Below are 19,331 nucleotides of genomic sequence, written 5' to 3'. Positions count from 1 at the left end.
TTGAGAAATACCAATTACCATGCATGGGTACAACGTGCCATTATCAGATAAATATTGGGTTAATGGGTTTGACGAAGACTTCCATCCATACAATTATCAGATAACCAATCTATGCATTTTGTTCTTAGTCCTACACTTCTCTGACCTGAGTTGTTATATATATATTCAATGTAGTACATTTGGAAGTTCAAAATGGTCTTCCAAAGTTCAATTAAAGATCAGTACATCCCTAATCGTAGGGGCAAAAATTGAGCAGAGCCGCTCGCGGCTCGATGTTGGCTCGAACTCAACTCAGCATTAGTTGAGTTGAGTTCGAGTAGTTATTCAAGTTGAGTTCAATCACAGTAGAATTCAACTCGAAACGTTCGTGAGTATTTTCAAGCTTGATGGTTAAGTTGATAATTTTTTAAAGTAATAGGGGTCATATGTAATTTAAAAGTTGTAAAAGTAATAGTTCAAATTCGAACTCAATTAAAACTCGAATAAACTAAAAAAAACTTAATTGCACGAACTCGAATTTTAATTTCAAGTACCGAGTTTGAGTTCAAACTTAATTTCTCAAGCTCGAACTCGAACTCGGTATTATAACGCTCGAGTCGAGTTCGATTTACCAGATACTGGACTCGATTTCGACCATGATGAAAATTGACTTAAAGAGTTGGGTCTAGTTCTAAGCAAATAAAAAACACATCAAATAAAAGCTTTTCTATATCAGTGATTTTATTTAAGCCTCCATTTTTAAGTAATTAATTTATAAATTTATCATAATTTATTTCAAAATACCCATTTCTCTAACTTACACTTTTCTTTATAGTTTATACTGCCAACTTTTTATGTTTATGTTTATTAGGTTATTCGTATTGGCATGATTTATGTTTGGGTCTTTTGCTGACTGTGATCCATGTGAAGTTACCCAAGAGTTTGGGCTTCAATTGTGTATTTGCGTTAGATTCGGCCCATTTAATCAAGTTTAACAGATTAAAAAATGACAAAAATCTTGAACATCCAAGTTCACCATATATGCATGATTATTAGTAGAATTAAGGTATGGATTTTAAGAAAATCGGGATGTTCGTAACATAAATACTGATTTGGTTTATCATTTTACATTGTGACATTATTATTTCACCAAAAAAAAAAAAAAAAAAAAAAAAAAAAAAAAAAATTGCCTTATATCACTAACACCAAGTCATATCTAATGGATTTTAAACATTAAATATGTACTCTCTCTGTTTCAGATTAATAGTCATTTTAAGCTTATAATTTTTTTCCAAAATAAATGGTCTTCGACCAAAAAGTTACTTAACCCTCTCTCTTTTTCTCGATGAATGGTCATTGTCTCATCTCTTCCACTTTTTCTCTAACCCTCATCTCCTCTCTCTCTTTCTCTATCTCCGGTCTCTTGTCTCCTCTCTCTCATTCTCTCTCAAACGCCATTAAACTCTTCACATCTGCTCTCTTTCTTTCTCTTTTAGACGCCATTTTACTCTTCACATCTCCTCTCTCTTTCTCTTTCAAACGCCATTTAACTCTTCACATGTCCTGAACCAAGTCTAAGAAGGATTCTTCTTGTGCCAAACTTAGTTGTAAACAACCTATTCTCTGTCTTCACTTATTTTATTATTTTATGATATTTCAGCGATGGTGAGTAACTAAAAAACATAGAAGAAATAGATGGAAGAGTAGTACACTTTCACACTTTTAGATAGTGGGAAAACAAAAAATTTCTCACCTGCACTTTCAGAGGGAGGAGTCAATAAAAGATAAAGTAGGAGAAACAAAATTACTTTATTAAAAATTATGCATAAACCTAAAACGATTATTATTATAAAATAGAGGGAGTAATTAACGTGATATTAATATATTATCAATCACGTAATTTATAATATACGATCAGGATTTCAACTTTATATATAAAACATTACAATCACCTCTTTGAACTTCAAATTCACAAACTAACCATATACACTAAAGTTGTTTAAACGTGGACGAAAAAGGATCATGAAAAGGAAATATAATGAATAGTATGCTTTGCTTATAATAAAGTTGAAAGCAATTCCTCATGCCGTCCACCACCTCCAAATAAAAAGGGGTAGTAAAATGATTCAAAGTTGCCATGTTTTCATCATTAACTCCAAGCACCAGCAATCAATCTGTCCGCAAAACTGAGAGCTTCACTGTCTCCCTCTTAGATTTTTACGTGTCTTATACGGGTTGGCTTGACGGTCAAAAGAATTTGTTTTATTCATTGACTTCTTGAGTTCGAATCATCTTAAGGTTATCTATCTCATTTGTGACTTATCCAGATACCCTGGTTATTTTATATATTCCCTGTAACGTTTATAACTATAAAATCATGCATGTTAATAGGCTATTTTCACTCACTCAATCACTATTATTAGAAGATCAATACTACGTCGTATCTATAATTTATTAGTTACAAGCTTGTGAAACACATGGCTAAATATGATAATGCCAACATGGAGGTAATTTTAACGTATGTTAGTCGACTGTCGGTTCCTGGTCCGGGTTTCAAAACAGCGATTTAAACAACTTAGTGTGAATTTGAAGGGATAAAATGATCATAATGTTGTATATATTCTAAATGATATGATTGATGATGTATTAGTGTCACATTAATTATACGTTGATGTACTTAAATGTAAGAGTACTACACTGACAAACACTTTTCACTAATTTTCTCTTACAAATGCAATGTATCAGTTCGTGATTGATCAACTCGCATGAGTCCCGTCTACCTAACAATTGGTCTCGTCTGACCAAACCAATTGCGAACTGTCACATAGGTTAGTGATAGGTGTTAGTGGGAAATGTTTGTAAAACTAGTATTATTGTAAACGTAAATGTATAACCAATGTTGATATGATTTGCATAAATTGAGGGAGATACTAATATAGACAATATATCTTTTATGTTAAAATGGATTTTTGGGCAAGATTTGCTGTGATTCATTGTTTTGCATATTTGGTTCCTTGTATCATGTCAAATATTGGACATTGAATTGTCTAGATTTATTTCCATAATTGTGTGACAGAAGATCAATACTACGTCGTATCCTAAAAGAAATCTTAAAAACACATGGCCAAATATAATACTGCCAACGTGGATGTAATTTTATCGTATGTTAGTAGGCTGACTCATGAACAGGTCAACTGCCGCTCAAATTATCGGCTTCATCCCCTCGATCAAGAGCCGTTCACAAAATCATAGACAAATCTCTACCGTCGATCTTCCTTCAATCATTCAACCCATTAGTAATAGACAACCACTCTAAACAAACTCTCCGCAAAAGATAATATAAATTTACACTATTGTTACAGATCGTTCTCGAGCATTTCATCACACTCTTCAGACTTCACTGAACTTCAAAATCTCGCTCTCTCCGGTAAGCTCTCTGGCGTCTTTTTTGATCTTTAGTGTTCTTGATGCGATCGTTTGATTGTGTTCTGTACGTCTCTAATCAGAGTCTTGTTTTGCGTTTTTTGCGGTTGTCGTTTAATTTTGGGTAACTGACGCTCGGTCGAGTTGATATTATGAGAAATGATGTGTGTATAGATGTGTATCACTGTGTTAATCTGTTTAGCTTGACTAACTGCCTTGTGAATTTGAAGTTATTGTCGTCATTTTTGAATTTTTTTGCGTGTTTGATTTGATTTTATTCTAGTTTTATATCTTGATGGATCGGAAATTATTTGTTCATATATATATATATTTTTTTTTTGCAAAGAGAAAATTTTTGTCATGATGTTTGAAGTGATAAGATTTGCGTTTAATTTGCGGAGTTTTAGGTGGCTGAAACTCGACCGAGTTGATATTATGAGAAATGATGTTTAGCTGTGAATCGTTGTATTACTCTGTTTAGGTTGACTATTTTCCTTGTGAATTGAAGCTATTGTCATTATGTTTAAAATCTTTACGTGTTTGATTTGATTCTGTTCAGAATTTATACGTTGGTGGATCGAAATTCAGAACGCATTTGTTTATATAGTAATTTTTTTTAAAAGAACATATTAGTGTTTGGTTACTGTTAAACTGAGAACTTTTTCTGAAGCAAAAGATTGCAGTTTCAAGTTTTAGCGGTAAGAAAATATTAATTGCGTTCAAAAGCATAATTTCTAGCAAAAATTTGATAATCTTGTTATTTTTTTAAAGTAATAATTAAGAAATTTCATAATTTTATGCATAAGTAAAAAATGATGTCACGTTTTGGAAAGTGGAAAATAAAATAAATCTGAAAAACAGTGCTTCACAGTTTATTATTATTATTATTTTTTTTTTTTGCATAATAGAGACGAGTCACTTTGTTGGATATTCTAGGTTTGCTGTTTTATAGCTATGTTTCTAATTCATCTATTCTAAGTTTTAGAGTTGTTTCATCCTTTGGTATTCATCGGAAATGAGTGCTTTTGTATTAACTAGATATTCCAGTGCAGAAAATATTGTGGTTATAAATTCGTGGTTTACATCTAACAAATGTTGTCAATGGAAGCAGAATAATTTCATTTCAAAATGGCTGAGGCTGCTGCCTCTAACGCTGAGCTGTTGGAGTGGCCAAAGAAAGATAAGCGACGCATGCTTCATGTTGTGTATCGTGTTGGTGATCTTGATCGCACCATCAAGTAAGCCTTTAAAACATTTATAGGATTGATATTTGGGTATGGTCAATAATTTTGGATGCTAGGATGTTCTCTTGTTGCTCTAATTCTTTTGTTATCAGGTTCTATACTGAATGCTTAGGGATGAAGCTGTTGAGGCAAAGAGACATACCAGATGAGAAATTCACCAATGCCTTTCTTGGGTTTGGCCCAGAAGAGTCTAACTTTGTCGTTGAGTTAACTTACAGTACGGTGCTCATATTATTCNTCATATGTTATGATATGAATATACCACACCAATTCGTTATGTATAGATGATGAGATTCCATTGATACAGAGCCAATTCCAATAGACTTATTGGAGGGACCTTTCCTTTCTTTTTTGGGCCGTGTCTCCTAGAGAGAAGGAGGGATCCCCTATTTCAGTGCATAGGCTTTATAGAAAAACTAACCGAGGGGCCTTTGGTTCGTACTCTAATCTGTTTACTTTGGACTACTCACTTGGTAACTCCTACCCACCGACCTTACCTATATTATCTATTATCATATGCTGCTCCTTCGCCCTCTCTTCTCTCCCTATTGGTCCAGCCTAACGGCTTTCTCATATTCAACATCCCCAAGTAAACTTTGCCCACCGGAGTGCAGTTTAAAGCCCCAAGGACCAAAACTTCATTAAATGAGATGTACCTTATTCACCATCAACCTCCTGAATATGAGGATTAACTTTCTTTTTACTACCCACTATGAGTATAAATTAGGGACAGTCTCCTGAACATGAGAAAAAACTATTTACTTTTGGCCTGCATGAGTATAAACTATGAACGGCAAAACAATATCAAAAAGCCCTTTTTTCCTCATAAGCCAGGAGTAGATTCACAATTTGTCCCATTCAAGATGAAAGAGCAGATTAACCATGTCCTACCGGGTGTAAGCAAATAACTCCTAAGCAAGAGTGTAAAAGGAAAAAGAAAACCATGGAATTCATGCATATATAATAGTTCCAAACCAATAAATCAAACCAAGTTTATAGGTATGTCCAATCCGGCATAAAGAAAGTCAAATCAAAACTATGAAGATGTCCAAGGATCAAAAGCGGACAAAGCAAGAAAGCTCAAAGCCCAACTGTCTCAACGGACTTTTGCAGCCCCAGAATCTCTCTACGCCCATGCAAAAACCGGAGCTGCTGCTTCCCTTTGCCTTTCCCGCGTCTGGGTCTTTATCTACTAGTGATGGGGCTACCTAAAGCACTTGATATTCCTTTTTATCTTCATCACTATCTCTGTTTTCATCTCTTTATCTTCCTCTTGTGCGGATGATGTCTTTTTGGGGTTGTTGGGCGGGTTGATAGGTTGCTGGACATGAGGAAAGGGTGAGGTGGGTTTGTTGGGATGGGAGCAAGGTGAATGCGGTGGGTGGGTTTGCTAGGTGAAAGAGGGAATTATTGGTTGCCAAAGGATGGTGATATTCGCTTCTGAAGAAATTCTTCAAGGTTATGAAGATGTGTTTGTCGGTGGTTCTGAGAAGTTTGCAACGGTGGAGGATGGGGGAGATTGGACTGGACTGTGAAGTGGTTGTGTACATGATTTTACAAGAAAGAGATCTTGTGAAAGAGGTTTTAGGAAATTTAATTTTAATTAGAGTAAATATAATCAATAAAATTTATCCCTTTGCCATTTGAATTCTGGCAAAATCCAAGAGAGAATAAGAGAGGGGAAAATAAAGATACGGAAGAAAAGAGAGACCAAAAAGAGAGGGCGAATTGAAAATAAAAAATTTCAAGGGCATTTCAGTCTTTTCCACACTATTATCCTTTAGCAAATGAAAATCTTTCACAGAATCTAACGGAAAGTGACTGTTTATCACTGTTTATCATTTCTAAGCTTTTCAGGTATCAAATTATCTTTACAAAAACTATGGATAAGTGCATGTCGTTCTGCCTCTAAAAATTTAAAAATGGCAGCTCCCGGCCAAGTCCAGTAATTTTACATTATGTGTCTTCTCAATCTCGGGAATGTCTGAAGGTCTTTTGAAATGTAAATACAATAACCCTTATTTAATTAGGCCAAAAGCCATTCTCCTACCCCAAGTTTGCCTCAACGACATTTCATACCCAAAAGGTTTTTAAAATGACAATTACCCACTTCCCTTAACATTTGTCCATTAAGTTTATATATATATAAACTCTACTCCCATCTTCATCACCACTACTAACACTGCCGCCGGCCGTTTGCTACTATTCTTACCGGATTCTTCATTGGAATTGACCGGAAAAGCCACCCTAACCACCTCCCCGCAACACACAAACAACCGTCCCCCACAACCCGCCCTTCGTATTTAGGCCAAATCGGCCTGAATCCGACCCCGTTAAGTTCCCCCACCACCACCAACAGACTCCTCACAATCCCCTTAACAAAACCCTTCTCTTTCCCGAGCGATTCCACCCCCAAGCGCCGACCGCCGCGCATGGTTGACTCGCACGATTCCAGCCTTTTTTTCGACCGATCACGGTGTTGACAACCCCAACCACCACCACCCTTTGGCTCACCAGCTTCCCTCCTACAAAACCCCTAACCTTCCCGACCCTAGCAACCCATCATTTGTTGTCCACCGCTCAACCTAGGGTTTGTTGCATTTTTTTTAATTGGTTGTTGAGGATTGTTGTTTGATGAAATTGAAGTTTGGGGTTTCTGTAAGAGATTGATTGAAGTGTTTTTGTGATTTCGGAAAATCCAACCATTCACAACTGTTCGTGAAAAGTCCCTAGCCAACCCAGCCATCTCCTTGCTCACCGCAGCTTCCTTTCTGCGTGTGCATTGCAATGCACAATTCCGGCAACCACCTGTATGCTTTTTCGCCACAACCAGCTCCTCACATGCAATCCCCTACTTGTGCACGATTTATGCGCACGCACCCCACGGGCCTACCTGCTAGAATTGGACCTAGACAAGTGTGATTCTGACTGAATAAGATTTCAAAGAGGAGAGGGTATTTTCGTCCTTACAGTTACTGCCATGTTAGGTAACGAATTTTATTAACACATTTTAACTGTAAATGAGTAATTATCGTTTTGAAACTTTTTGGATACCAAATGGTCTTTAAGGCAAACTTCCGGTGGGAGGCATTTAATTATTGTGATATAGAAATCCTTATTTTTCTCGTGCGTTGTTAAAACTGTTGGTTAAGTTCACAATTGACAGCAACGTTGACTTGACAGTTATCTAATATTCCTTACCAGATTTTAATATGAATGGAAGTTAGGAAATTCATCTTCTAATTTCCGACTCACATACGCACACTGAAATTGAAATTTTCGTACATGTATAAATATAAACTCACTTTACCAACGGAGAATTCACTACTTCACGCTGAGATAAGATTAGCAACGTTGACAGTTATCCAATATTCCTTACCAGATTTTAATATGAATGGAAGATAGGAAATTCATCTTCTAATTTCCGACTCACACACGCACACTGAAATTGAAATTTTCGTACATGTATAAATATACACTCACTTTTCTAACGGAGAATTCATTATTTCACTTCGAGATAAAATTAGCTCCTCGTTATATCATGCCTTCAAATCATACCAAATTCTCAAGTTTGGTTTTGTCGTTTGTTTTTCTTTTTCTGAGAAATGCAGATTGTGGGCAAATTGTGAGGACATTGCCGGGATACGCAGGTTCTCTTCCTTTCAAACTTGAAACTGGGTAAGTCGTGAAATTTAATTTGGTCACTTTTTCACATTTGTGTAAAGTGAAGGAAGTTAATTTTTAAGAGGATTTTTGAAAACTCAGATATGTGAGCGTGGGGGATTCAGAGCTCTTCTACTTGTTTGTGGAGTCGCAAGGAAATCCTGAAGTAGATCCTGTTCTATTTTACGTAGTTGGAGGCCCTGGTTGTTCCGCTTTAAATGGTTTTTTCTTCCAAACTGGTATCTCATTTGTCCTCCTCTCTTTTGTACATTCAAATATGGGAATGGGTTTATTTTTACAACCCCTTGAATTACACTCAAAGTTCTCAAAAATTATTAAAAATCCCCTTATAATTATTAAAACCCTATTGAGACAGTGGGATTTTTCATTTTTTTAATAATTCAAGGGGGATATATTCAATTAAACAATCTTGTAAAGTGGTGTACGAAATAAACCTTATTGGAATATATCAATAAATTACTATTTCCTGAAATAAATATAGAATAAAACTATGTGCACTAACCAATGAGTACTAATCCAAGTACTAACATTGGAAATTTGAAATTCCCTCCAAAAAAAAATTTCAAATTTCCAATGTTAGTACTTAGATTAGTACACATTGGTTAGTGCACATAGCATTACTCATAAATATATTAGGTAGGTATGGTCAAATTTGGCTAGATAACTAAGATGAGTGTGATACTATTTTTATCATTATCATCATGTCACGATGTCGTTTTGTTGGACAGTGGTATAGGAATATATTAATAAATGCTTATATTCAAAATTATAGATCTGCCTTAACTTTGATGTCTAATATATATATATTTTATGTAGGTCCACTACAGTTTAATCAAACTGACTACACTGGTGGCTTGCCATCGTTACATCTGTATCCCTACACATGGACAAAGGTGCCAAAATTTTAAGCTATATGTGGCATTAATTTCATTAAAAAATCATGTTTTATGATTGTATAATGGTGATAAATTTATTTAATTTTGCAGACTGCCAGTATAATTTTTGTAGATTCACCTGTTGGCTCTGGTTATTCTTATGCATCAACTGCCGCAAGTTACGTTCTCTCAGACTCGAAGTTTGCAAATCAAACTTATAACTTTATGAGAACTGTGAGTGAAAATTTAATATAAAATTCTGCTTTAACTTAACAGAATTTTATGTTGGCACAAACTCTCATAGATCTTAATTATATTGTGCATTAATTTATTTTAATTTTTAATTGGAAACAGTGGTTGAATGAGCATCCTCAATACATCCCAAACCGAGTTGTTCTTGCTACTGATTCTTATTCTAGTATCATTGCTCCAATTGTCGTTCAAAAACTATTGGAAGGTAATTAATTGAAGCCAATTTTGTTAATCAGTATTAGGGCATGTATATTTTTGTTATTACTTTATCTAACGTGTCAATTACATACACATGGCATTGCAGATAATAAAGCCGGAGTTGAGCCATCAATAAGTATACTAGTAAGGATATATACACTTATACTAATTCGGCCCTTTTGGTTCATTATGCTAATTATGAATTTTAAGTAACCGTAATTTCTAATTACTTTCTATGAATTAATTAATCAGGGATACATAAGTGGATCACCACATTCAGATTTTGAACTCGAAGACAATGATGAAATACCACAAGCTCATCAGCTGGGACTTATATCTAAAGCTATTTACGAAGTGAGTCATTGCATTTCTATAACTAAATAAATTTTTTGTTTTTTAGGTCAATAATATTAATTACACTTTATATTTCGATCACTAAATCTAATTAAACATAAAATTCAATGTTTAATTAATTGCTTTTCACAGTCAGCCAAACACTATTGCAACGGCTCTTACGTTGATAAGGGTACCACTACCATCAGTGCGGATTGCGAAGAGTATTTGGAAATAATGGATAATGTACGATTGATGTGTGATCACATTTTCTTCTTTCTTAAACTCAACTGCTTCACTGTGATGTAAAATGTTATATATTAAGAAAGCGTTAATTTGAATATTGTAGTTACTGGAACAAATAAATACAGAAATGGTGTTGGCTCCCAAGTGTGCTACAATAAAACCAAAATCAGATAACGATAGAAGGAAGAGAAGATTTTTGAAGGAAAATTCAAAACATTATCGCCTTCCACCTGGAGCAAATGACTATTGGTGCAAGGTAATCTTTATCATCAAGATTTAGAGCTGTTCTTGTTGATGTAATTGTTAATTTCTAAATAACTTATGTTAATTTGCAGAATTTTGCTTATCTACTCTTGACTATATGGGCAAACGATAAAGCTGTTCAAAGTACTCTGCATGTCCGAGAGGTATTAACATATATTCAAGAATAGTGAGAGATTGAGATTTTAATTATTTTTATATATGACATTAAAAATAGTATTTTATTTGGAAGCAGGAAACAATTCAAGAGTGGCGTAGGTGCAACCTTACCTTGAAGACTACCTATGATATTGATATTGGGAATAATTTTGACTATCACAAAAATCTTACAAAAACAGGCATCCAAGTTTTACTTTATGGGTAACCTTATTGGAGCTTTACAGATTCATTATGACAATATATCTAGCTTCTTCTCATACCTCGAATTCCTGCATAATAATATAATTTGTTATTTTGTGCAGTCCTGATCATGATCTGGTTGTTCCACATATATCAACCGAATATTGGTTAACTATACTCAATATAACTTTGGATGAAGATTGGCGACCGTGGTATGTTAGTGGTCAAGTTTCAGGGTAAGTTTATAAGTTTGCAAACTTCTTACAATCTAATCTTTTCAACTTTCTTTAATTTGATTCAATATGATACTACGTTCCATGCTTCTTCAATTTAGGTACACAATGAAGTATTCAAATTATGGATATCGACTGACTTATGCCACTTTAAAGGTAAGAATTAAGAACGATCTTTAGTTTCTTCAATTTGTGAGAAAAAGTTTTAAGTAAATTATTGAAGCTAATATTATGAGTAAATTTTGTACAGGGAGCTGGTCACTCTCCTACTGAGTGGAAAGGTAGAGAATGTTATGAGATGTTTGAGAGGTGGATCCACTTTTATCCACTTTAGTTAGCCTCTTTTATTTCAAGATTAATGATCGTACTCTGCAGAAAGACTTTTTGTATTTATTATTGTTTTGCAGAACATTATGGTTGCGTTAGGTACATTTTTCATACTCTATTCTATTCTAATATCCTATCCAATCTAGTGAAAAATGTGTTTGTTTTAATAATGACTATTCTATTCAAACTCCAATAATATTCTATACCCCCAACACCCCCCCATTCCCAAGCCACTATCACTTGCTAGCAGACACTATCAGCGTCGCTGCCACTGATGATAGCCGATGTTAGAATGACGCACGCTTGACTGGATCTAGCCGATCGTATGCTGATCATGCCTTTTTCAGTAAGATTCACCATGAATCTAGTTGAAAACGGCCAGATCTATAGCCAGAGATCTGGTTGTTAATAGCCAAATCTATCTAGCTATTGACGACGTTGTTGAAGACGACAATATCTTGGCCGTCGTTGATAGCCAAATTCTGGCCATTAACGATGGCCAGAAATCTGGCCTTTTTCCACTAGATCTAGAGTGGATCTGGCCAGAAGAAGCAAGATTGATGTACGACTAGCCAGATCTAGCCGGTCATGTGCCATTCCGATGATTGATGGTCACCGTCCAACGGTGGTGGCCAGCTACCGGTAGTCGATTGGGCGGGTGAGGGTGTTTTTGTTAATTTATGAACTTTTATTGTGGAAGTGTTTAACTAAATTAACAAATATAAGGGGTTAAAAAATAATCTAAATATTTTCAGAAAATGTTTTCCAATAATGTATTAAACACATTCTCAGAATCCTATCCTAAAATTTATTTAGAATAGGATTTTAGAAATCCTATTAAAAAAAGTGTACCAAACATAGCCTATGTTTCTGTAGTTATACAACACAAGATAAATTAAGGTGGATATCTATGATTTTCAAGCGTAAATGATACACCACCAGCTTTGGAAGATCACCAACAACACAATTAACACAAGATAATACAAATGATAAAAACCTAACAATCCACGACTTAAAGGCTACGCCACCAACCAACGGCAAATAGACACAACAAATAACAACTTACACATTAAAGATAAATTTCAATGAACTCCACAGCGTAAAAGCTAAGTTACCAGTTATGGATATCACTAATAAGCCAATATCTCCAAGATGTAAAGGCGAAGCCACCGGTCAAGGAAGAACCACCACCAAATCTTGGCTGAATTTGGATAAGGATAAGAGTAAACAACTCTCACTAGAGCTCTCACATTTTCATTCCAACAATTCAATATCAACTTGTATTACAACGAAGGAGAAGACCCCTCTATATAAGGTTACATGGGATGCCACATTGGAGAGAGAAATACAAAGTCAAATTCAAATTACAATGAAAAGATAACTTATGACAACATTGATACAAATGGAAAGAGACAATGAGTAGGCCAAGAAAGACAACCTTGTGTTTGCCCAGAATGGAACGTCTTGAGCCGCACAAATGTCATACTTGTCATAGCTTTTTCTCCTCATTGAAAAAATCCATGTGCTCCTAATTGACTCCATTTGAATTGTTTTCCCTCCATGCAAGTACATTGGCTTTCCTTCATGGATTTTTCTTGGCCCAAATAAAGATTGATAGTCTTGAATGTCTTGAAGGTGGAATCACATCACTTTACTTCAGAAGGCTCTATCTTTTCCTAAATAGAAATATTATCTCGTTAAAATGGCAATCCACAAAATATGTAGTAAACATATCACTCATCAAAGGCTCATGATATTTGATGATGGACGGTGAGTGATAACCGACATATATTCCCAAACGATTTTAGGGTCACATTTTGGTGCATTGAGGGGGTGCAATTGAAACTTGCACAACACAAGTTTTTATATATGATATATTAGGCTAATGTCCAAATACAAGTTGTATTGGGGAGTATTTATGATATGCAGTGGGTCTTAGGCAAATTAACGCTGCAACATGTAAAACAACATGAGTAGGGGCTTAGTCAAAGTATAATTAGTACGGTCACTTGACCCCACTGAAATTATGAAATTATTATAGGTAAATATTTTATAGTAATTAAAAATTTTGACCCCACTAAAATTACTCATATTTTATTGACCCTACTGAGATATTTTCATATTTTATTGATCCCAAGAATAAAAAATACCCATATTTTTTTCAGGTTTTCTTTCTTCCTCAATTCCTCTCCTCTTCTCTCATACTTTCTTTTTCCTTTGGTTGGGTTAATCAAGAAATACTACTCATTTGGAGGTCACAAGGTAAGATGATGCTCATTTTTTGTTATTTTGCTTAATTATCATTTATTCTATCTTTCTTAATTGATGAAAGATCACGAGCTATGTTGCCCTAAGTTGTTCTTATCATTTTATGTATGTAATTGACATAATTGAATGTTAAATGAGTTGTGTTTAGTTAATTTTGGGTAATACATTTTGTTTTTGTTGAGTTTAATAAATGGGTTTGAAATTAGAAGATGAAATTCCTTGATTTTAATGTGGGTTTTGATTTAATCTGTTTTATATTGAGGTATGGGTTAATTAGTTGTTTTAAGTTGGGCTTGATAAATTTTGGTTTGTTATTCAATTAATTTTGAATGGGTTTAAAGAATTGGTAAAACCCTAAGTTGTAGAGATTTGGGGATTTGGTTTAATTTTGATATATTGATTAATTGCTTGATATTTAGAGCTAGATTTGATAAGTTTTCACGGGTTTATAAATTGAATTTTATTGGGTTAGTAGAAATTGTTTGAAAAAACTAAGTTATAAGATTTGAGGCTTTGATTTATAGTTGATGATTTTGATAAATTAAGTTGTAATTGTTGTTTAAGTTGAGGAATATGAAGGTTTTAAGGTTAGCCCATGTTAATTCTTGAATTTTGTGCTGGTTTTTTTGGATTTGTAATTGCAAATTAATTATTTTTTTGATAATAATTTTTTTTTCTTTTTTAGTTATGGACAAGTTTGTGATCAAAAGAAAGTCTTCTAATGAGGAACTACCAATTGAACAAAACATACGACATTACGATAGTGTTCACAATGAGCATATGGAATCTAGCTCAAGAAAAAACATATGTTGAGGTTAAATTGAGTAGCCTTCTAGCAGATCCTAGATTGAGGATTAAAATTTCATAATATCATCCTATTGATAAAGAAAAAGTGAGAAAGGTCTACTTGCAAAAAAGACCTTGCCAGCCATACAATCGTAATTTTAAAAAGTGAAAAATTGGGAATTGAATACGGTGTTTTAATTCCAATTGGTATAAAGAATATGCAAATTGGTTAGAGTATAGTGTAGAAAAGGAGGTTGCTTTTTGTTTGTGTTCTTATCTTTTTAGACCTAATATTGGAAAACAAGTAGGCAATGACTCTTTTATTAGTGAATGTTTTGATGCTTGGAATTAAAAAGACAAATTAGATATTCATGTAGGAGGTCCTAATAGTGTGTAATGACTTCTTTCTACTATTATGCACATAAAATATACTTAATAAAAATACATGTATAATTAAGAGAAAGTGGCTGGGCCCAAATTTTTCTTTACTTAATATATACATTCTTTACATAGTACAAAACAACATTTACAAAAACTATCAAAATGGTGGACAGTGTAGCCATTTCTCTCTGCTTGCCGACGTCCATCCGACTGCATACTCACCTGTTTCATGCAAAAACATAGAAAACAACGGGGTGAGCACAAAAATGCTCAGTAAGTAAAACTTCTACACTGTTATCCCCGTGCATCACTCTTTCATTCTTTCCTTACTCTAGTCTTTTCTTTCTCTCTTGTTCTTTCTATTTTCTTTTTTGCTTCTATTCTCACGGTACCTTTCTACTAATTCTCTCTCTCCATTCTTTCTTTCTTTCTGTTTCTTTTTGTCTCTCTTATTCTTACAAGTCACGATAGAAGTCATGATAACAATGCATGAATGAAATGTACATGCAGTAATGCATAGGAATGCATTCTCTTTCTTCTCTTCTGTTTCTTATTCTGTTTTCTATTTTTTATGCATTTGTTTTCTTTCTATTCTTTTCTTTCTTTTCTCATGCTTTCTCATTCTTATTCTTTCTTATTCTATGCCGATCGGACTCGGTTGATGCAAGGATTCGGAACCCTTGGCCATGTGAGTGTATTCTCTCTCTCGGGTATAGCCCTCATTCGCATGCACTCTCACGGGCTATACCAATTATTCTTCTCATTCTCAGGCCACTCACTAAAAGCGGCGTACATGCGGGGATATTCTGCTTATCACTCACGGGTTCCCTATTGCACAACCTATTCTTTCTCTTCTTTAGCACTTTTCTTTCTTTTATTCTCTAGTGCTTATTCTTTCTTTCTCATTATTCTTAGAGTGCTTTACTCTCACAATTCATGATTCTTTCTTAAGTTATTACACATATATAAATATATGCATATGGATGGCTCATGCTTAGAATTATTTCTTAAATGCACTCATAAAATGCAAATATGCAATGTTGCATAAAATTAAGGTTCTTTACTAATACTCATGCTTCTCTTAGGCATTTCATCAAACAATAAGCATGCACACATAAACTCTACTTTAAGTATACTTCTACTTCTTTCTTAAACCATCCAAAATTAGAGTAAAACTCCCTTGAATCATCACAAATCCTGCCAGGGAAACACACTCCAAATACTCTTCTCAAATTTGTTCTAAACCCATCCAACTTCCATCAAATTCTATCAACATAACCAACCCTTTTCATGGTGGAAAACTAACCATGAACCATCATCAAACTCAATAACAATTCCATCTACTCATCTCAAGCATAAAGAACTCATGCAAGATTCATATAAATAATCTCTATACATCATTCCATCACTTAAAACTTAACTTAGGTGGATTTACTTACCTTATGCTTGAGTAGTTTCCACTAAAGCTCTCTACTCTTGTTGGGCTCAAGCTTCCTCTTAAACCCTAAGCATAAACTTTATAAGGATTCAACTCTTGCATAAATAAAACTCATATCTAGAGCAAGGATTCTTATCTCTTGTTGCTTAGGATCAACTCCTTATCAATTCCTAACCAAAAGCCCTCAAAATCCTTGGAAGATTGAGTGAAAAGTTGAGAGAAAATGAAGAATGAAAGTGGCGGTGGAAGAAGAGAAATGAGGGGGTTTATAAGACTAAACCCTTAATATCTCATATTATAAGCACTCTTTCCCATTTTACCCTTATACTTTCTTAGAAATTTCAACTTTGCCCTTTAATTCTTTGCACTCACAACCCCAACTCTAATGTATTCTCCATGAAATTTTCTTACATTTCACTTCCCACTTTTCCTGCTAATTAGGGGTAAAATGGTCACTTTGCCCCTACGAAAAATTCTCTAGAAGCTTCACAAAGAATTATAGAACCTACGTTGTCGCGGCAAAGATTCTTCTTCGCCCCGACGAAGTCTGTAACTCCAATTTTCGCCAAGTCTTCACCAATTTCCGCTAAGTCTTCACCAATTTCAAGGCAACCACTCCACCAAACTAACATATCACTTCAATTAAGGGCCAATCAAGCAATATTAACACCATACAAGCTTAACTAAGGGCAAACAATCAACCTTAAGGGAAAAATGAACAAACATGAGCTACGTACCTCAAGTGGGCATTACATAGTGCCCACAATCAAGCATGGAAAAAATGTGAAGTTCTAATGAGACAAGATCAACATATTGAAGTAGCTCTTAATAGGCATTCTAACCAAATGAAAAAAGAATATCAACTTCGTTTAGGTGCCTCAATCGATTGTCTTCGGTTCCTTTTAAGCAAGGTCTTGCTTTCTGTGGTCATGATGAATATGATTATTTAAAAAATTAGGAAAATTTCCTTGAGCTTTTAAAGTTTCTAGCTATACACGATGAGGAAATTGATGCTGTTGTTGGACGAAATGCTCCAAGTAATCTTAAGTTAACCTCCCTTGATATTCAACATGACATTATTAATGCTTTTGCCATTGAAACTGTTAAAGCTATTATTCATGATTTGTTTGCAATTTTGGTGGATGAATCTCACAATATATCTATATAAGAGCTAATGATTGTTGTGTTACGTTATGTTGACAAAAGAGGACATGCAATTAAGAGATTTCTTGGCATTATTCATGTTAATGACACAAGTGCTTCTTCTCTTAAGTTATCCATTGATTCATTAATTTCCATGCATGGATTAAGTATAGCAAAGGTAAGAGGGCAGGGTTATGATGGAGCTAGTAAGATAGAGATGAATTCAATGGATTAAAAAGTTTGATCATGAAGGAGAATGAATCAACATATTATATTCATTGTTTTGCTCATCAACTTTAACTTACACTTGTTGCTATTACAAAAAAAGATGTTCAAGTTGGAAGTCTTTTTAACAAGGTAGCTGATCTAGTAAATGTTGTTGGAGCTTCTTGTAAGCGGCGAGATATCTTTCAAGAACGTCAAGTTGCTCATGTTTCTTAAGCATTAGCAAATGGTAAACTTACAAATGGACGTGGACTGAATCAAGAAGCTACGCTTAAAAGAGCAAGAGATGTACGTTGGGGTTCACATTATGGTATGCTTTCATATTTGATTGTTATGTTTTCATCTGTGATAGATGTTCTTCATAATGTTGTTGAGGATGGTTCATATCCTAAACAAAGAGCTCAAGCCTCTACTTTGTTAGAGTTTATACAATCTTTTTATTTCATATTTAGCTTACATTTGATGAAGACTGTTTTAGACATTACAAATGAATTATCATATACCTTACAAAGAAAAGATCAAGATTTTGTTAATGTAATGAAATTGGTGAAGTTATCAAAACAAAGGCTACAAATGTTAAGAGATGATGGATGAGATGGTTTGTTAACTGAAGTTTCTTCACTTTGTAAAGAAAATGGTATTATTGACTTAGATATGAATGAAAATTTTCAAATGAAAGGGTGATCGCGATGCAAAGTTCATCAAGTTACAAATTTACATCATTACCAGGTGGAATGTTTTTTATGCTACTATAGATTTACAACTCCAAGAGCTTAACAGTCATTTTAATCAGTTGAATACAACTTATTACTTCTTTGTGTGGCATGTTTAAGTCCAAATGATTCATTTTCTGCTTTTGCTTTTGACAAAGAGAACTTGATCCATCTTGCTCAGTTTTGTCCATGTGACTTTTCACCAGTGGAGCTTGTGTTACTAAATAATCAGTTGGATACTTATATTCTTGATATGTGCTCTGATAATTACTTTTTGACATTAAATGGAATTGGTTCTCTTATTGAAAAGTTGGTTCAAACAAAGAAGAATATGGTATATCACTTGGTTTATTTACTTGTAAAATTAGCATTGATATCACCTATTACAACTGCAAGTGTTGACATTTTGTGCAATGAAGATTATGAAAAATCGACTACGAAATCGAATTGGAGATCAATTGTTAAACGATTGTCTTATTACATACATTGAGAGAGATATATATTTGATGGCATGGTCAATGAAGCAATTATGCAACGTTTTCAGAATATAAAAAATCGTCGAGAAAAGGTATAGAATCGATAATTCGATATGTATAACTTTTAAAATTACATTTTTCTATGCTTATTACTTCATTATATAATTTGTTGTAAATTTATTAACTTAGATCTTTTGACCCCACTGACTAGAAATCCTAGCCACCCCCTGAGCATAAGCCTAGGCAGAAGTCGATAATTCCAAATATAATAGTCAAGTTCTTGCAATTAACTGAATACGCTTTATAAATTATTCAGGCAAACCATTTTGGGTATGTACATGTGGTATTGGGTGCTCAACATCAATTCCTATTGATGTGTAATAGCCATCAAATATCTTTGAGATAAACTCACCGGCATTGTCTAAACGGATTGCTTTAATTGGATAATCTAGGAAATGGGCCCGTAATCTAATAGTTTGTGCTAACAATCAAGCAAAGGTAACATTA

General features: G+C 34.2%; 1 protein-coding gene and 1 long non-coding RNA gene across 2 annotated transcripts; both read left to right on the top strand.

Annotated features, from left to right (window-relative positions):
* The first annotated feature begins 3,261 nt into the window (after positions 1 to 3,261).
* LOC116142869 lies at positions 3,262 to 4,781 on the top strand. The gene is made up of 3 exons (XR_004130055.1): positions 3,262 to 3,406; positions 4,514 to 4,640; positions 4,739 to 4,781. It is a non-coding gene; the product is annotated as an uncharacterized LOC116142869 (long non-coding RNA).
* A 3,404-nt stretch (positions 4,782 to 8,185) lies between these two features.
* On the top strand, positions 8,186 to 11,401 carry LOC116142935 (serine carboxypeptidase-like 18). Its single transcript, XM_031428352.1, has 14 exons — positions 8,186 to 8,324; positions 8,412 to 8,548; positions 9,147 to 9,223; positions 9,317 to 9,439; positions 9,560 to 9,662; positions 9,762 to 9,799; positions 9,908 to 10,009; positions 10,142 to 10,234; positions 10,338 to 10,490; positions 10,570 to 10,641; positions 10,773 to 10,855; positions 10,957 to 11,070; positions 11,169 to 11,223; positions 11,318 to 11,401. Exons 1-14 carry the CDS (start codon positions 8,188 to 8,190, stop codon positions 11,399 to 11,401), a joined length of 1,371 nt encoding a protein of 456 aa, XP_031284212.1. The 5' UTR covers positions 8,186 to 8,187.
* Positions 11,402 to 19,331: the final 7,930 nt, after the last annotated feature.

Source organism: Pistacia vera, unplaced genomic scaffold (genome assembly GCF_008641045.1).
Source record: "Pistacia vera cultivar Batoury unplaced genomic scaffold, PisVer_v2 Contig421, whole genome shotgun sequence".
NCBI classification, from domain to species: Eukaryota; Viridiplantae; Streptophyta; class Magnoliopsida; order Sapindales; family Anacardiaceae; genus Pistacia; species Pistacia vera.
Note: the sequence above shows the minus strand (reverse complement) of the source record. Positions and strands in the feature narration are given on the sequence as shown.